This window comes from Coptis chinensis, chromosome 2, assembly GCF_015680905.1.
Source record: "Coptis chinensis isolate HL-2020 chromosome 2, ASM1568090v1, whole genome shotgun sequence".
NCBI lineage: Eukaryota > Viridiplantae > Streptophyta > Magnoliopsida > Ranunculales > Ranunculaceae > Coptis > Coptis chinensis.
In genome coordinates this window covers 40,814,582-40,829,039 of record NC_141457.1, presented here as the reverse complement: position 1 = coordinate 40,829,039, position 14,458 = coordinate 40,814,582, and the positions used below count along the sequence as shown (strand labels likewise).

The 14,458-nt window shown below is 39.3% G+C and overlaps 3 protein-coding genes and 1 pseudogene across 13 annotated transcripts; 3 read left to right on the top strand and 1 right to left on the bottom strand.

Annotated features, from left to right (window-relative positions):
* Window positions 1-575: 575 nt before the first annotated feature.
* On the top strand, window positions 576-2,155 carry LOC147516048 (heparanase-like protein 1; annotated as a pseudogene). Its single transcript, XR_015213003.1, has 4 exons — window positions 576-672; window positions 719-741; window positions 795-894; window positions 1,591-2,155. The product of XR_015213003.1 is annotated as a heparanase-like protein 1 (transcript).
* A 220-nt stretch (window positions 2,156-2,375) lies between these two features.
* On the bottom strand, window positions 2,376-4,737 carry LOC147516047 (heparanase-like protein 2). 5 transcript variants are annotated; one of them, XM_086588734.1, is made up of 6 exons: window positions 4,463-4,736; window positions 4,126-4,365; window positions 3,622-4,042; window positions 3,391-3,516; window positions 3,149-3,248; window positions 2,376-2,921 (listed from the first exon to the last, which is right to left on the bottom strand). In XM_086588734.1, the coding sequence occupies exons 3-6, from the start codon at window positions 3,834-3,836 to the stop codon at window positions 2,601-2,603; spliced, it is 762 nt and encodes a 253-aa protein (XP_086444860.1). In that variant the 5' UTR covers window positions 3,837-4,042; window positions 4,126-4,365; window positions 4,463-4,736; the 3' UTR covers window positions 2,376-2,600. The 5 variants fall into 5 exon arrangements, with proteins under 5 accessions (XP_086444860.1, XP_086444861.1, XP_086444863.1 ...); XM_086588735.1 differs by having other exon boundaries at window positions 4,126-4,350; XM_086588737.1 differs by lacking the exon at window positions 4,126-4,365 and having other exon boundaries at window positions 3,622-3,808; window positions 4,463-4,737.
* A 185-nt stretch (window positions 4,738-4,922) lies between these two features.
* Window positions 4,923-7,285, top strand: LOC147516046 (putative purple acid phosphatase 20). Of its 6 annotated transcripts, none has more exons than XM_086588743.1 (6): window positions 4,923-5,186; window positions 5,334-5,458; window positions 5,540-5,603; window positions 5,741-6,085; window positions 6,749-6,837; window positions 6,949-7,285. In XM_086588743.1, exons 4-6 carry the CDS (start codon window positions 6,002-6,004, stop codon window positions 7,130-7,132), a joined length of 357 nt encoding a protein of 118 aa, XP_086444869.1. In that variant the 5' UTR covers window positions 4,923-5,186; window positions 5,334-5,458; window positions 5,540-5,603; window positions 5,741-6,001; the 3' UTR covers window positions 7,133-7,285. The 6 variants fall into 6 exon arrangements, with proteins under 6 accessions (XP_086444869.1, XP_086444868.1, XP_086444867.1 ...); XM_086588742.1 differs by having other exon boundaries at window positions 5,250-5,458; XM_086588741.1 differs by having other exon boundaries at window positions 5,250-5,458; window positions 5,540-6,085.
* A 4,099-nt stretch (window positions 7,286-11,384) lies between these two features.
* Window positions 11,385-12,830, top strand: LOC147516045 (uncharacterized). Its single transcript, XM_086593151.1, has one exon. It carries the CDS (start codon window positions 11,385-11,387, stop codon window positions 12,828-12,830), a length of 1,446 nt encoding a protein of 481 aa, XP_086449277.1.
* Window positions 12,831-14,458: the final 1,628 nt, after the last annotated feature.

Below are 14,458 nucleotides of genomic sequence, written 5' to 3'. Positions count from 1 at the left end.
AATGGCAAATATGTCATAAAAGTTGAATCTCGGCCTTTCATCTGGTGCAATCCAACGGATGTGACCAAAATTTGACTGAAGCAATCGCGAGTTCTAAATCACGAAATATGGGAGGGTATTTTAGGAAACAAAATTTGACCGAAGCCAAAAATAGAATTTGCTCTCCAAATAGAATCGCGATTGCTCTCTCCTCTCTCTTTCTCTCTTTTGAGAAATTGAAAACAAAATTTTTCAAAGTGCAATCTATAATGGAGGTTCATTTGGCATTTTGGATCTTAAAGGTAAATGCTTAACTTTTTCGTAATTTGTTTAATTTTTTCGTAATTTGCCTACTACACTTTAATGACAACTAACGAGCACTTCCCCGATCGACGATAGAGCTCTATTTTGAAGAAACAGAGAGGTTGAAGAGTTGTAGCTTTAAGTTAGTGGTATTAATGGAACTAATATTGAGAACGAGATTTTAGCATTTCTTCTTTTGAGTGAAATTTGGAAATTTGAGGAGTTGGGGACGAAGTTAAAGGGATTTGGGATTTTAAGATTTTTTCAGATGATATCCATGCATTTCCGTGTACTTAGATCAATTGGGAATGACATCCAAGTACAATACTAAAAGTATCTTGTAGGCAGACTTTAATTGGTGGGAACTATGGTCTCCTCAAAGACGACAACGTTTGTTCCCAATCGATTATTACAGGCAAAGAAAATTTTCATTGAGATTGAAACGGCATTTATACTTGAGTGATACTCTAATTCTAATGTCCTTCCTCCATTGATGGATTTATTATGTTCAGTGCACTGCTGTGGCATCGGTTTATGGGCAAAGGAGTCATTGCTGCTGATAGCAATTCATCGCCATTTTTACGCGTTTATGCCCATTGTTCCAAAGGAAGAGTGAGTTCCATATTATTATTTTAAATTGCACCAAAAAAGGACTGCAGAATCATAAAACTATTGGCTCACAAATGAACTTCCAACACCACATAGATGTGGTGCAAATGCATGAACGAGCTGATTTTGTAGAAGTATTAGAATATCCAGGGTTTAGTGAATTTTTCTTTGTTTCGGTAGACAGCGTTGTTCTTAGCTAGCGACACCCTAAATTTATCGTAAGGTTCTCATAGGTGGGATCTTACTTATTAAATCTCAACTTGTGCTAATTTGTGACACTGCAGGTTGTAATCGTCATTGTTATGCAGTTTGTATTAAACAAAAATTTCCAGTAAGCTATATGTGACCTCCATTTAATTGTGGAAATCTAATATTACAACAATTCAGGATGTCTAATATCGAAGAAAGCTTCCTTAGAATGAAAGTTAGCCATGTTGAATGGGTGCATGTTTTTGTGTATAGGCCAGAAAAGACACCGTCATCTTTTTTCAGACACGTGACCTCCATTTAATTGTGGAAATCTGATATTACAACAATTCAGGATGTCTGATATCGAAGAAAGGTTCCTTAGAATGAAAGTTAGCCATGTTGAATGGGTGCATGCTTTTGTGTATAGGCCATAAAAGACACCGTCATCTTTTTTCAGACACATGATCATTCAAGATAGTCTATTAACATGTACTGTTTTCTCATTTTCAGGCAGGTGTTACCCTACTCCTCATCAACCTAAGCAACCAGACCAATTTTAATGTTATGGTTCGAAACAATATGAATAGCGACCTTCATATAGGAAAGAGAAGTCCCTCAGAAGGTTCTTTCGTGCATGGCCTCCAGAAATCAGTTTCATGGATTGAAAGAAAAGCTTCAGATGGAACATTAATGAGAGAAGAGTACCACTTAACACCAGATGGTGACCTTAGAAGCCAGACAATGGCTTTAAATGGGAAGCCATTACAACTTACAGAAAGTGGAGATATCCCGAATTTGGATCCACTTCTTACCGATATGCAATCTCTTTTATCTGTCATTCCCTTGTCCATTGCCTTCATAGCCTTGCCGAACTTTGAGGCTCCAGGTTGTGTCTGAATGGTCACTTTTACTGAGACTCTGCACACACTGTGTTGTTCACTACATTATCTTACTTTAAGTTCATGGGAATTCTCTGAAAGCTTGAATTGCTTTACCATATATTTGTAAAATTTGTTTGACAGTGTCAACAATAAATTTCAACCTTTGCTTCAATAATTATTATTTACATTTAGCATGTCTTTGATTCTCAAAGTCTGCCCACTGAGGATGGTACTTCTAATATGTTTTCTGCGCATTAAGTTTAGAGTACTCTTAAGTTTATCTGATTTGCATGCTCTCAAAATGTAACCAAGTCGTGTACTTATTTCTTTTATATAGTTGCCAACTTCTGGGCAGTGTGTAAAAGGTATTCAAGAGATTCAATCCAGTTACAGGTAAGGGTAAGTCTATATTGGTTTTTATTTTGCACTGTAAGTCTATATTGGTTGTCACTCATTTGAGTTTTACCAAAACAAGTGGTGAACTGGAACAACATTGTATATCTATGAAATACACATGATTCTTTAAATCCTATTCTGGGTGAATTCCAATGGCCTACCAATAGCAAATAGAATCAGTTTTAATAGCACTGTCTCTTGCTTTTTAATATCTGAGTTATTGGCACCAAGAATAAACCACTCTCAAGCACAAGCAGGAACCAGGACGTCCCTCAAAGTAGCAAAGACAATTGAGTCCGGAGCAATGCGTATTGGGGAAGAACGATCAGCATTAACAGGATTCATGGCTGGAATGCCTAACAATTTTGTAAGCACCAAAGGGGACCCATTAAGCAACATGACATTACTCTGAAGATTTCCATCTTTGGGTGTCAAATGATATTCTTCTCTTGCATGTTCACCTTTCAACTCTTCAATCGTCGGATGTAATTTCACATCATTCACCACCGACACATCGAATGAAGTAGAGTTAGACATATTGATTAGTAACAGAGTAATCCCTGGCTGAGACATGTAGTAAAATGAAACCTATGTTAGAACGTTCGTCATAGAAAATGAAATGCAAAAGTTAAACCAACATGCACAGAATTGAAGGATGTCTTTTTATAGCTGATTAGCTTATGAAACAGAGAGAAGTTAAAGAGTACGAAAAAGAAAGATAACAATAAAAAAAACAACTAGATGGAAAAAAGATAGATACCTGTATATAAACATAAAGATTAAAACTATACCTTGGTCCTGGAACAATGAGAGTACACGCGCAAGTGAGGAGAGCCGTTATGAGTAGCCCGAAGAACATTCTTCCCCATTAATTTGTGCCAAAGAAGAGCACTGATAGAGGAAGAAAGAGGTATTAGGAATCAAAACAGCAACAGTAGACATCTTACATGCAAATGACTGGATTAAGACAAGGTTTCACTTATTATCTAAAAAAAAAGAGACAAGGTTTCACTCCAATGAGGCAATGACATACTTATAGTAATCTGGGTTGGGGACAAAGTTTGTAGTATTCAGCAGACCATAGTTCCCGCCAATTAACGACTGTCTGCAGAAGGTCTTGTGATTGAAGGTTGATGTCATACCAAGTTGATCTAAGTACCTGTTAAAAAAACAAGAGCATGAGAAAGCAGTTAAAACCACTGAATGTTCAATATATGAACACTGACATAATAAAAATCTATTACTAATTACTTGAGAAACATACCAAAAGCTATTGAGAAAGGAGTGTGATACAGTTTTTCCACCACTGTTGTATGCGCCACCAGCTTCTCCAATCCAAGCAGATGTCCACGGGAAACTTTTAAGTGTTGTCTCAACGTCCTTGTATGTCTGCTTTATCTTATCAAGGTAAAGTGGGTCTTGGATCTTGTGCATTAGATTGGGATCATCACCTGGACCAAGGTTGTAAATATGGTGCATCACTACGTCGACAACATCAGGCCCTGAAGCCTGTAGAAAGGTAGAAAACCATTTCTGATCGAAAAAGCCCCCTGGTGCTAGTAATTTCGGTTTTATTGTGGAGTCCTGATATAGTTCGTTGAGAATTTTTCTCAGGGCAATTGCATCTCTAGAATACTGTTTAGCATCAACATTTGCAGAAATTCCAGTTCCACATAGCTCATTTCCTGGTGATAAGGAAGCACAACTTTATTGTCCATGCACAAAATTAGTGGTATTCACAAATGTAAATATATATGTTGCTTGTTACCTAATTCCCATGAGTCAATACCTAAAACCTCTTCACTTCCACTCCAACCAAACGACCACTTTCAATTTCAAGCTCTCCCCTCAAAACCCAAATCCCTTAACTTCGTCCCCAACTCCTCAAATTTCCAAATTTCACTCAAAAGAAGAAATGCTAAAATCTCTGTTCTCAATATTAGTTCCATTAATACCACTAACTTAAAGCTACAACTCTTCAACCTCTCTGTTTCTTTAAAATAGAGCTCTATCGTCAGTCGGGGAAGTGCTCGTTAGCTGTCATTAAAGTGTAGTAGGCAAATTACAGAAAAATTAAACAAATTACAGAAAAGTTAAGCATTTACCTTTAAGATCCAAAATGCCAAATGAACCTCCATTATAGATTGCACTTTGAAAAATTTTGTTTTCAATTTCTCAAAAGAGAGAAAGAGAGAGGAGAGAGCAATCGCGATTCTATTTGGAGAGCAAATTCTATTTTTGGCTTCGGTCAAATTTTGTTTCCTAAAATACCCTCCCATATTTCGTGATTTAGAACTCGCGATTGCTTCAGTCAAATTTTGGTCACATCCGTTGGATTGCACCAGATAAAAGGCCGAGATTCACTGTGCCCATAATATGGCTACAGTACCTGTGGTTGTATCCCTTCCCTATATATATATATATATATATATATATATATCGGTTTGGCTATACTGCCACTCTTATACTGCCACTCTAATCTCACACTTCTCCTCAGCCGTCCGATCTCGCCTTAAGATCTGATGATCTAATTCCCTGATAAAACCGATATTTTAAAATTTCGAGTTATTTCAAAATAAAAAAAAACGAAAAAATGCGAAATGTTTGATCATCTCTCACGGTCGTCTTCTTCTCCACTCCAGAAATTTTCGAATCTAGAAAAACTGTTTACCAAACAATTAATCAATTTTCTGATCAACAAGAACATTATTCAGTCTCAGAAAGTTTCTCAATTTTCGATCTAAGCTTCTTATAACTAGATCTCTTCGATGAAGCATAGGGTTTGACATACAAGAGAAGCTCACCAGGCTCAAAGTCCAATCTCAAGATGTAAGCAATAAAAACCTCAAATCTATTTTATAATATTTATTCATATAATGTTTTCTGGTTTAGGATAACATCTGTAAGTTTGCTAAGAAGAGGTTACCACCATCTCAAATCGGTGTGCTTCTTCGTGATTATCACGGTATCGCTCAGGTCAAAAGTGTTACTCGTATTCGTTCACGTTGCCACCCAAGGAAGACATCGATGCCTTACTTTTGAGCAGGCATAATGGGTTATTCAGAAGAGAACACGTAAAAGAATACTCCTTCAGCAATCGGGTAAATCACCTCATCTGAAAATCCTTACTTCAGATTAATTAATTATGTTCTCAAAAGATTTAGCGACTTTTCATTCTGCAGGATAGTTGGAATTCTAATATATCCAAAGAATCTGAAGACCATGGCTGAAACGATATTAGTGCAGGCTCGTGACCCATCTCGCCTAAGTGTGGAATTTTAAAATGCCATTGTAAAATGCATGGAAGTTATACCAACAGTATAAGGAGATGGAAGGATTTCCTAGAAAATCCATACTAAATAATCTTCTTGCTGGTCTTGCAGAAAGCTCACAGTTTGCAGAAGTTATCAGTGCAGACTGATGTTTTTTTGGGTTGCCAATTCATGCGTGTGACATGAATACTTGCATTTCTTGAAATAAAGCCACTGGTGTACTTGAAATGCTTGTCAGAGTCAGAGTTTGAAATGTGTATTTGAAGGTGATCGACGGTTGCAAACATCGAGTCTGGTGGAGAGTTCACCGTCTCAGGTGCTGATGAGATTATTAAAGCTCTGTGATTTCATTACTGGAAGAAATCTGATGGTATGAAGAAATCCATGGAAGGATTGCTGTACGGGGCTCGTGTTGATGTTGTTTTTGCTGGTCATGTTCATGCATATGAACGCTTTGTAAGTTTCGTAGACAATCTTCCTTCTACTTTTATTTTTGCTGCTCTGCTAATAGGAAAACCAGTAACAATAAGAACAACGACCACAATAACAATAATAGGAAAACAAAATTATCTGAATCTTTTGTACGTAACACGAGTCACTGAGTCAGTAAGAGGATTGAGGGAACCAGATCAATAATTTACGCCTAGAATTATATAGTTATTTACTGATATGATCCTATATGATTATGTCAATAGTACCTATATCTTGAAACAACTTCTATTTGACAATTTTCTATCTTTTGACATTTATTTTCCTGCCGCAGTGCACCTTTTGACATCATTATACATGTAGAACTTATAAAGGGGTGTACACATACCAGTTAAATCTTAAAATAAAATAAACTTCTTGATCTCATATTACTGAAGTTCTGGGTTAAACCAATATCTTTACTTGTCAACTAGATTGCCTTGCTGGATTGTTTATTGTCTGATGTTATTGTGACTATGAAGAGTTCAAACGGACATAAGACAGTCCTGCTAGAAATCCTATAATAATCCGGTGATGATAAGACTTTATTGACGTTGGTCCAGTTAGCACAAAGTGCAAAGATATTTTGGTTTATTTACATGAGTGCTTTAATTTCTACTGACTAAGTTGTCTCTCAAAATGCAATACCAGGCACGCGTTTACAGTGACAAAGCTGACAGTTGCGGCCCAGTTCATATCACCATTGGTGATGGGGGAAACCGTGAAGGCCTTGCTAGCAAGTAAGTTAATTGTTGATGTTACTATTGCACTTGCTACCTTTTAATGATGTTTACTTTTCTTTTTTTCCTTTTGGGTGAAGAGTAAGTAACTAAGTATATTTGTCTGTGTAGGTATATTGATCCCAAACCAGAAATATCACTTTTTAGGGAAGCAAGTTTCGAGCATGGAAGGTTCAAGGTTGTGAACACTAGTCATGCGCTGTGGGAGTGGCATAGGAATGATGATGTTCAGTCCATCGTGGCTGACACCGTTTGGTTAAGAAGCCATGTGTCCGATCTGGCTTGCAAAGTGTAGACTGATCGATTAGTTGTTTCTCTGTTATACAAATTTGAACACAAAAAATCCTTGTAGAGGAGAAACCAAGTGTAGTAACTTGTATTTGTAAAATACATTGTCACAGTTACTTTTAAACACATACAATAGTTTAAATGCCAATTTTTTCTCCTACAGCCTCACCTGCTTTCTTTACCTCAACGAATGAATTGGGACTTGGCCTTAGGTGGTGAAGCCACAGTATGGAGATTCAGTAAGAAAAGCAGAACAATGAAAAGAGAGGAGACTAGAATACTTGACAGGTATAAGGAGAGGTGTCAGTAGATGAGTGAAAAATTGATAGGTAATTTCTGTACACGAGATGAAGATAGATTTGTAACAGGACAGCATGAACTCTGAATGATAGATAACTACTTTAAGGTATATCAATGTAGCCGAAAATGGGTTCTGGTATTATCGAAAAAAAATGCAGCAGAAGACGTAATTGAATTAGAAATTTCCCCAACATTAATTGTTAGGGACAGAGGTTGAAAGGTAATACTACAATTAACAATCAACAGATATTTTGAACAAGTTGCTCTGAATAAGTTGTTGCAAAGCTTTATATTATTGACTGTCATAATCACCTCCTGTGAGGCTGTGATCAAATGGCAAGAAAAGCTTACATGACCAACCTCATAAAGTGTACGTACTCTATTATCATTACATTAGGAGTAGAGATGAGGCAAAACAAAGAATAGAAATATATGTAACGAAGACCATATATAATCTTGAGACAAACCTACAGATTCATCTGATACAGTGTAGATAGATTCCTAGAAGAGAAAGAGCTGAACGTAAAACCTCCAAGTTAGATAAGCAAGAGAGTCATGGATCATTACTTGTCTCTCTAAAAGTTCACTTGAAATTATTGAGAATCTCGAATGAGTAACCACAAATACATCCTTTTACAATTATCCTTGCATGTGATAATATTCTAGTCGGCCATATGTGTCTGAAGGGGAAGAGAAGTTTCAATTTCTTTAGCACCTTCATTCTTCTCTGAGACAATCTTTGACATTCGAAACATTTGGTATGAAAAACATGAACACATAATGTCATAAATATGTTCAATTATGCAGTTTAGAAAAAGGAAAAAAAAATAGTAACCAACCTTCGGATAGTGAATTAGATCATCATCACCGAGACGGTGAACTCTCCACCGGACTTCGATGTTTGCGTGCCTTGAGCAGGGGCCTTTAGTAGGCGAAGACCCAACTACGTCTTCTTCAATATTGATTGATGTCTCTGTCTCCATTTCAATAAATCGAAAAAATTAAAAATATAAATAACTTAAACAGACAAAAATCCCAATGTACATAAACAGTGTAAATAACTTAAACATCAAAACTCTGATAGAGTTCACCGAACTCTGACAGAGTTCACCGAATATGCTAATTCACCGAACTCTGACAGAGTTCACCGAATATGCTACTTCACCGAACTCTGACAGAATTCACCGAATATGCTACTTCACCGAACTATGACAGAGTTCAAAACTCTGATAGAGTTCACCGAACTCTGACAGAATTCAAAACTCTGACAGAGTTCACCGAATATGCTACTTCACCGAACTCTGACAGAGTTCAAAACTCTGAAAGAGTTCAAAACTTTGATAGAGTTCACCGAATATGCTACTTTACCGAACTCTGACAGAGTTCAAAACTCTGATAGAGTTCACCGAACTCTGAAAGAGTTCAAAACTCTGATAGAGTTCACCGAATATGCTATTTCACCGAACTCTGACAGAGTTCAAAACTCTAAAAGAGTTCAAAACTCTGATAGAGTTCACCGAACTCTGACAGAGTTTACCGAATATGCTACTTCACCGAACTCTGACAGAGTTCAAAACTCTGAAAGAGTTCACCGAATATGCTAGTTAAAACTCTGACAGAGTTCACCTTCTGTTGAACTCTGTCACCTAAAATCCAAATTTCTATTCTAGATCCCTAATTCACCTAAAATGCATCATTTCATAGATTCCCAATTCTCCCATTCAATCCATACATTTTACCAAAATAAAAAACAATTAGCAGTTCTAATCCCCAAATTTGAACTATAGATCCCTAATTCACCTAAATCCCCAATTCTCCAATTCTCTATCCATCAAATTCACAAATTAAAATAACGTCAATTTCAATCTACTAGCATCAGAAACATAAACAATATAAATAACAACAAATATGATGAAATTATCACAATCAATAGATCCAATTACATTAAAATCCCTGATAAAAAAACAATAGTAATCTCTAATTAGTTAAATTTTCGATGAGAAAAACTGACCTTCAGAATTGGGGGAAAAGGAGAGGGAATTGAAACAAAACATGCAAATTGAGGATTATTTATTTTATTTGTTTTCGGATCAGATCTAATTTGGGATCTATAACCAACCTAATTTTTCCACTTGTTCGCGGTGAACTCTGTCATATTGGGTGAATTGAGTGGTTCGTCAGTAAGTTTGCGTTCGTCAGTAAGAATTGAGTGGAGAAGAAGAAGCCAAGAGAGAGAGTTCTCAAATATCGCGTATTGGTTTATTTCGTTTCTTAGATTTTGAAATATTACGAAATTTTGAAATATCGGATTTTTTGAGTGAATTAGATCATCAGATCTTGAGGTGGATCGGACGGCTGAGGAGAAGTGTGAGATTAGAGTGGCAATATTAGAGTGGCACTCTAGACAAACCGTATATATATATATATATATATATATAGCCCCACTCTTAGACAGACGTCCGTTTACAGACCTTTACTTAAAAATTGAAATTTCGAAACACTAAATATACTCTCACGAAGGGTTTTCTCATGACTCGCTCCTTCTCTCTCCGAAGTCCAAACTTACCGTGAGTATTTCTCTTCCTCCTGTTACTCTCTTTCTCTCTCTTTGATAGGGTTCCTCTTCTCTCTATTTTTAATCCTAAAATTCTAATTAAAAAAAAGTTGCATATTCGTGTGTGAAATATTTTGATTCATACTCAAAATGTTCAAACCATTATGCATCATTTACCCAAAAAAAAAAAACAACATGCATCACATGTATATATTATTGTTTTCTACTCCAATCTTTATGAAACCCTACAAACAAAATTGAAGTTGTTTCTTTCTTCTTTCAATCGGAATATTTGAGAAGTTAATGGTGTAATTGGTGTATGAGGAATTCCTCGCAGAAGACGCTCAAACCAAATGAAGGTCTTCATGCAATCATGTTCAACTGGGTTTTAGATGGTGTCCATACTTCACCGGAGAGGTTGTTTAAAATTTAGATGGACCATTATTCAGAAACAATGGTCCAAGGCACCTGCTGATCGCAATTGTCATAGGGGGCTAGTTCTAGATGCTGTGATACCACCTCCCAAATTCACCTACAAGGCGTACGTATCACATGGCTTCTTGGTATTCAACTCGAGAATTTTGTCAACCCCTCAGGAGTATCACATGGCCTCTTATTGCCCCCCACCCCCATCTTGGGCTATTCGGTGCCAAGCATAATGTATGGGTTGTATACATGACCTAGGAGGTTAGTGGTGACAATGGGACCGGATGCGGTATAGTATGGGGAAACAGGTTGCATAGGATCAGATCCGCGGTATCCCAACCGCTCTGGAAGGCCACTTGAGGAGTGGGAGAGGGAGAGCGGAATCATAACTGCAAGATAACTGCCGCGATATGTGGAGAGAGAAGAGAGGATGGATGAAAGAGGATCAAGGGACAGGAGAGAAGGGAAAAAGAGGAGAGGGATAAAAAAGAAGAGGGAGAGGAGTAGAAGAAAAGAAGAAAAGAAGAAAGAGAAAAGAAGAAAAGAAGAAAAAAGAAAAGGAAAAGAGAAAGAGAGAGAGAGAGTGAGTTATTGTAAGTGGAGAATTTTGGTTCATACATTTTGGCGCCGTCTGTGGGGAACGCATAGGAGAAAAATGGCCACTATAGCAAAAAGAGGAGTAGGAAGACCTAAGAAGGGAGCAATCAGAGAAACCATTGAGGAAGTAGAGAGTGCTGAGATGGAAGGGGTAGGAGAGGAAGAAGTATCAGATGTGGCGGCAGACGCCACCAGACTTCTGCAGGAGGAGATAGTTAGGTTAAGAGATGAGAATGATGAGTTGAGAAAGGAGAAGGAGATTACACGGGGTAGAACAGAATAGAGGGATCCCAGGGGCAGTGAAGCGGAAGGGGAGAATGTAGAGTGCCCGCTACCGGACGTCGAACCAACAGTGGGCATTACTTTAGGGGTAGTTCAGGCTATGATCGAGAAAGATAGGGAAGTGAATCGCGTAGCAGAAAGAGAGAACCAGAGCGCGGCACAGAAGGAGGTAGCGAGCATCAATAAAAATCCACTAGCAGATTCAATATGGAATTCCAAAGTACCTAAGAGGTTCTCCCAGCCGAGGTTTGAACGGTATGATGGGAAAGGAGACCCTACTGATCATTTGCACCATTTTCGGCAACAGATGCCGTTATGGCAAGAGAGTAAGTATGATGGGCTCCGTTGTATGATGTTCCCGACCAGCCTTAAGGGGGGAGCCTCTGACTGGTATTACCGGTTGGCTTCGCGGAGCATTAAAGGGTTTGAAGAGCTGGAATGCGCATTTGTCGATCACTTCATTCACCAGAAGAGAAGGGTGGTTGACATCGCGGCTCTGTTCAACATCAAACAAAGGGCCGCAGAATCATTGAGGGAGTTTTTATGCAGATTCAAGGAGGAGACGCTGAGAGTAGAAAGCCTGGATGAACATATGGCGGTCATAGCCTTCCAGCATGGTTTAAGATCGGGAACCAGAGTTCATGAGTCGGTATCTAAGATTGAAATTACTACGCTGCATGCTCTGTACCCGGAGGTAGAGAAATACATACGATATGAGGATATAATGCAGAGAACGGCAAAGGAACAGAAGAGGTCGGGGAAGGCAGTGCAGGAGGTTGAAAGAGATGATCGAAAGGGTAAAGGTAGAATAGAGGACAGAGAGAGAGGATCTTATAGAGGGGAGAACCGAGGGCCAGAGAGGACACGAGATCGGGGTAGAAGAGAGGTGCGAGAGAGGAAGCCATACCGGGAAATGGAACAGACTCCTCTTAACCGACCATTAGAGGAAATCTTGTCTCTAATTAAGGAGCACCAATATTATGAGGGGCCGCGGAGTATCCCAAAGGAGATAGAAGGGAAACCATTTTGCGAGTATCATCAAATTAGAAACCATGCCACGAACAAATGTTATGCCTTGAAGTGGTTAGTAGAGAGGATGATTGAAAAAGGAATGCTCAGAGAGTTTGTCGCTGAAGTGCGTCAGGCCGAGAGAGTGCCAGCTCCGGCTAGGATTTTGGGTACGATCAATGTCATCTTTAGTGGAGAGACTCTGGGGAGGAACACACATAGGGACAAGGTAAGAAAGACAGCAAGCCTACGACAGGTGAATGAGGTGGTGAGTGTACCACGGTTAGTTAGTGGAGCCGCGACGGCCGACGGAATCATTATGTTCACCCCGAAAGATTTGGAGCGGATAATTTCCCCGCATGAGGACGCCTTGGTGATTACCATAGCAATGGGAAATTATCTAGTTCGGAGGGTGTTGATAGACTGCGGCAGTTCAGTTGATTTATTGTTTAAAGGGGCCATGGAGGAGATGAGCATCGACAGAAACCAGTTGAAGGTTCCTCAAACCAATTTGTATGGGTTCAACGGCGGTATGTGAGCCCATAGGGGGAGGTAACGCTGCCGGTGACCGCAGGCCCGGCGACGGTATTCACTAGGTTCATGGTGGTGGATTCTGGGTCGCAGTATAATGCAATTTTAGGGAGAAAATGGATTCATGAAATGAAAGCCATTCCATCGACATATTATCAAGTGATCCGCTTCCCCACGAATGGGGGAACATATGAAATCAGGGGGGATCAAGTAGCAGCGCAGAACATCCATCAGATCACGGTGAAGAGATTGGTCCGAGGAACCAAAGGGGAAGGGCCATCTCAGGAACAAGGACTCGCGTAGCAACTACAGGAAGCAGCAGTGACAAAAGGGTACGAGTCGCCGTTGGGACCGAAGACGTTGGATGCGATTGAAGTAGTTAACTTGGGAGTGGGAGTTGAAAAGAAATTTACATCCATAGGGACTGACTTTCTAGAAGAATGGAAAAAGAAGCTGGTGCGATTCTTGACAGAAAATTCAAGTGTGTTCGCATGGGCGATTGAAGATATCGCGGGTTTAGACCCAGAGTTTGCATGTCATCATTTGCACATGAATGAAAGTGCTAAGCCGGTTAGACAAAAAATGAGAAGCTTACGTCCTAAATATGCAGAGGCTATTCGCGAGGAGGTTGTACAATTGAAAGGGGCGGGGATAATAAGGGAGGTAGAGTACACAAAATGGTTGTCCAATATAGTCGCGGTCACAAAAAAGAACGGCAAGGTCAGGATGTGTGTTGACTTCACGGACGTGAACAAGGAGTGCCCAAAAGATTGTTACCCAATGCCGCGGGTGGATGAGTTAGTGGACAGAACTGCAGGATTCAAAGTGTTCTCTTTCATGGACGCATCCATGGGGTATAATCAGGTCGCTATGCACGGCCCGGATCAGGAAAAGACCATGTTCGTGGTGGAGGGTGGCACATACTGTTACACCAGGATGCCCTTTGGTTTGAAAAATGCTGGAGCGACATTCCAACGATTAGGAGAAAAAATGTTTCAAGGGAAGATTCGAAAGGGGATGGAGATATATATTGATGATATGGTGGAAAAGAGCATGTCGGAGGAAGAACACTTGGAAGGTCTTCAGGAGACTTTTCATATACTGCAGGCGCATAAACTGAAGCTCAACCTCGAGAAATGTACTTTTGGGGTAACTTCTGGAAAGTTCTTGGGTTACATAGTTACACACCGCGGTATAGAGGTGAATCCTGAACAAATCAGATCGCTGATAGAAATGCCGTCCCCTCAAAATGTGAAGGAGGTGCAAAGTTTGGCAGGGAGAGTCGCGGCACTTAATCGTTTTATTTCAAAGTCATCGGATAAATGTCGATCACTGTATCGATTATTGAGAAAAACACAAGACTTCAAATGGACCGTGGAATGTGAAGAAGCCTTCCAAGAATTGAAGAATTATCTAGGGAAGGCGCCTTTATTGTCGCGACCAGAACAGGGGGAGAAACTGTATTTGTATTTGGGGGTTTCGGAGTACGCGGTGAGTTCGGTCTTGGTGCGAGTTGTTGACAAATTAGAAAAGCCAGTGTACTTTCAAAGCAAGACCATGTTAGAAGCAGAGACCCGATACAGCTGAATTGAGAAATACGCTTTGGCTTTGGTATTTTTCGCCCTAAAATTTGAA

Bases quoted from the DNA above. Each gene is read 5' to 3' on its own strand.
- LOC147516047 (XM_086588734.1), bottom strand. From the start codon at position 3,836: ATGCACCATATTTACAACCTTGGTCCAGGTGATGATCCCAATCTAATG. The intron at 3,249-3,390 runs GTATGTCATTGC...TTCCTCTATCAG, and splicing joins CCCAACCCAGATTACTATAA to TGCTCTTCTTTGGCACAAAT. The intron at 2,922-3,148 runs GTATAGTTTTAA...TACATGTCTCAG, and splicing joins CTCATTGTTCCAGGACCAAG to CCAGGGATTACTCTGTTACT.
- LOC147516046 (XM_086588744.1), top strand. From the start codon at position 6,002: ATGAAGAAATCCATGGAAGGATTGCTGTACGGGGCTCGTGTTGATGTT. The intron at 6,086-6,748 runs GTAAGTTTCGTA...ATGCAATACCAG, and splicing joins TTCATGCATATGAACGCTTT to GCACGCGTTTACAGTGACAA. The intron at 6,838-6,948 runs GTAAGTTAATTG...TTGTCTGTGTAG, and splicing joins CGTGAAGGCCTTGCTAGCAA to GTATATTGATCCCAAACCAG.
- LOC147516045 (XM_086593151.1), top strand. From the start codon at position 11,385: ATGATCGAGAAAGATAGGGAAGTGAATCGCGTAGCAGAAAGAGAGAAC.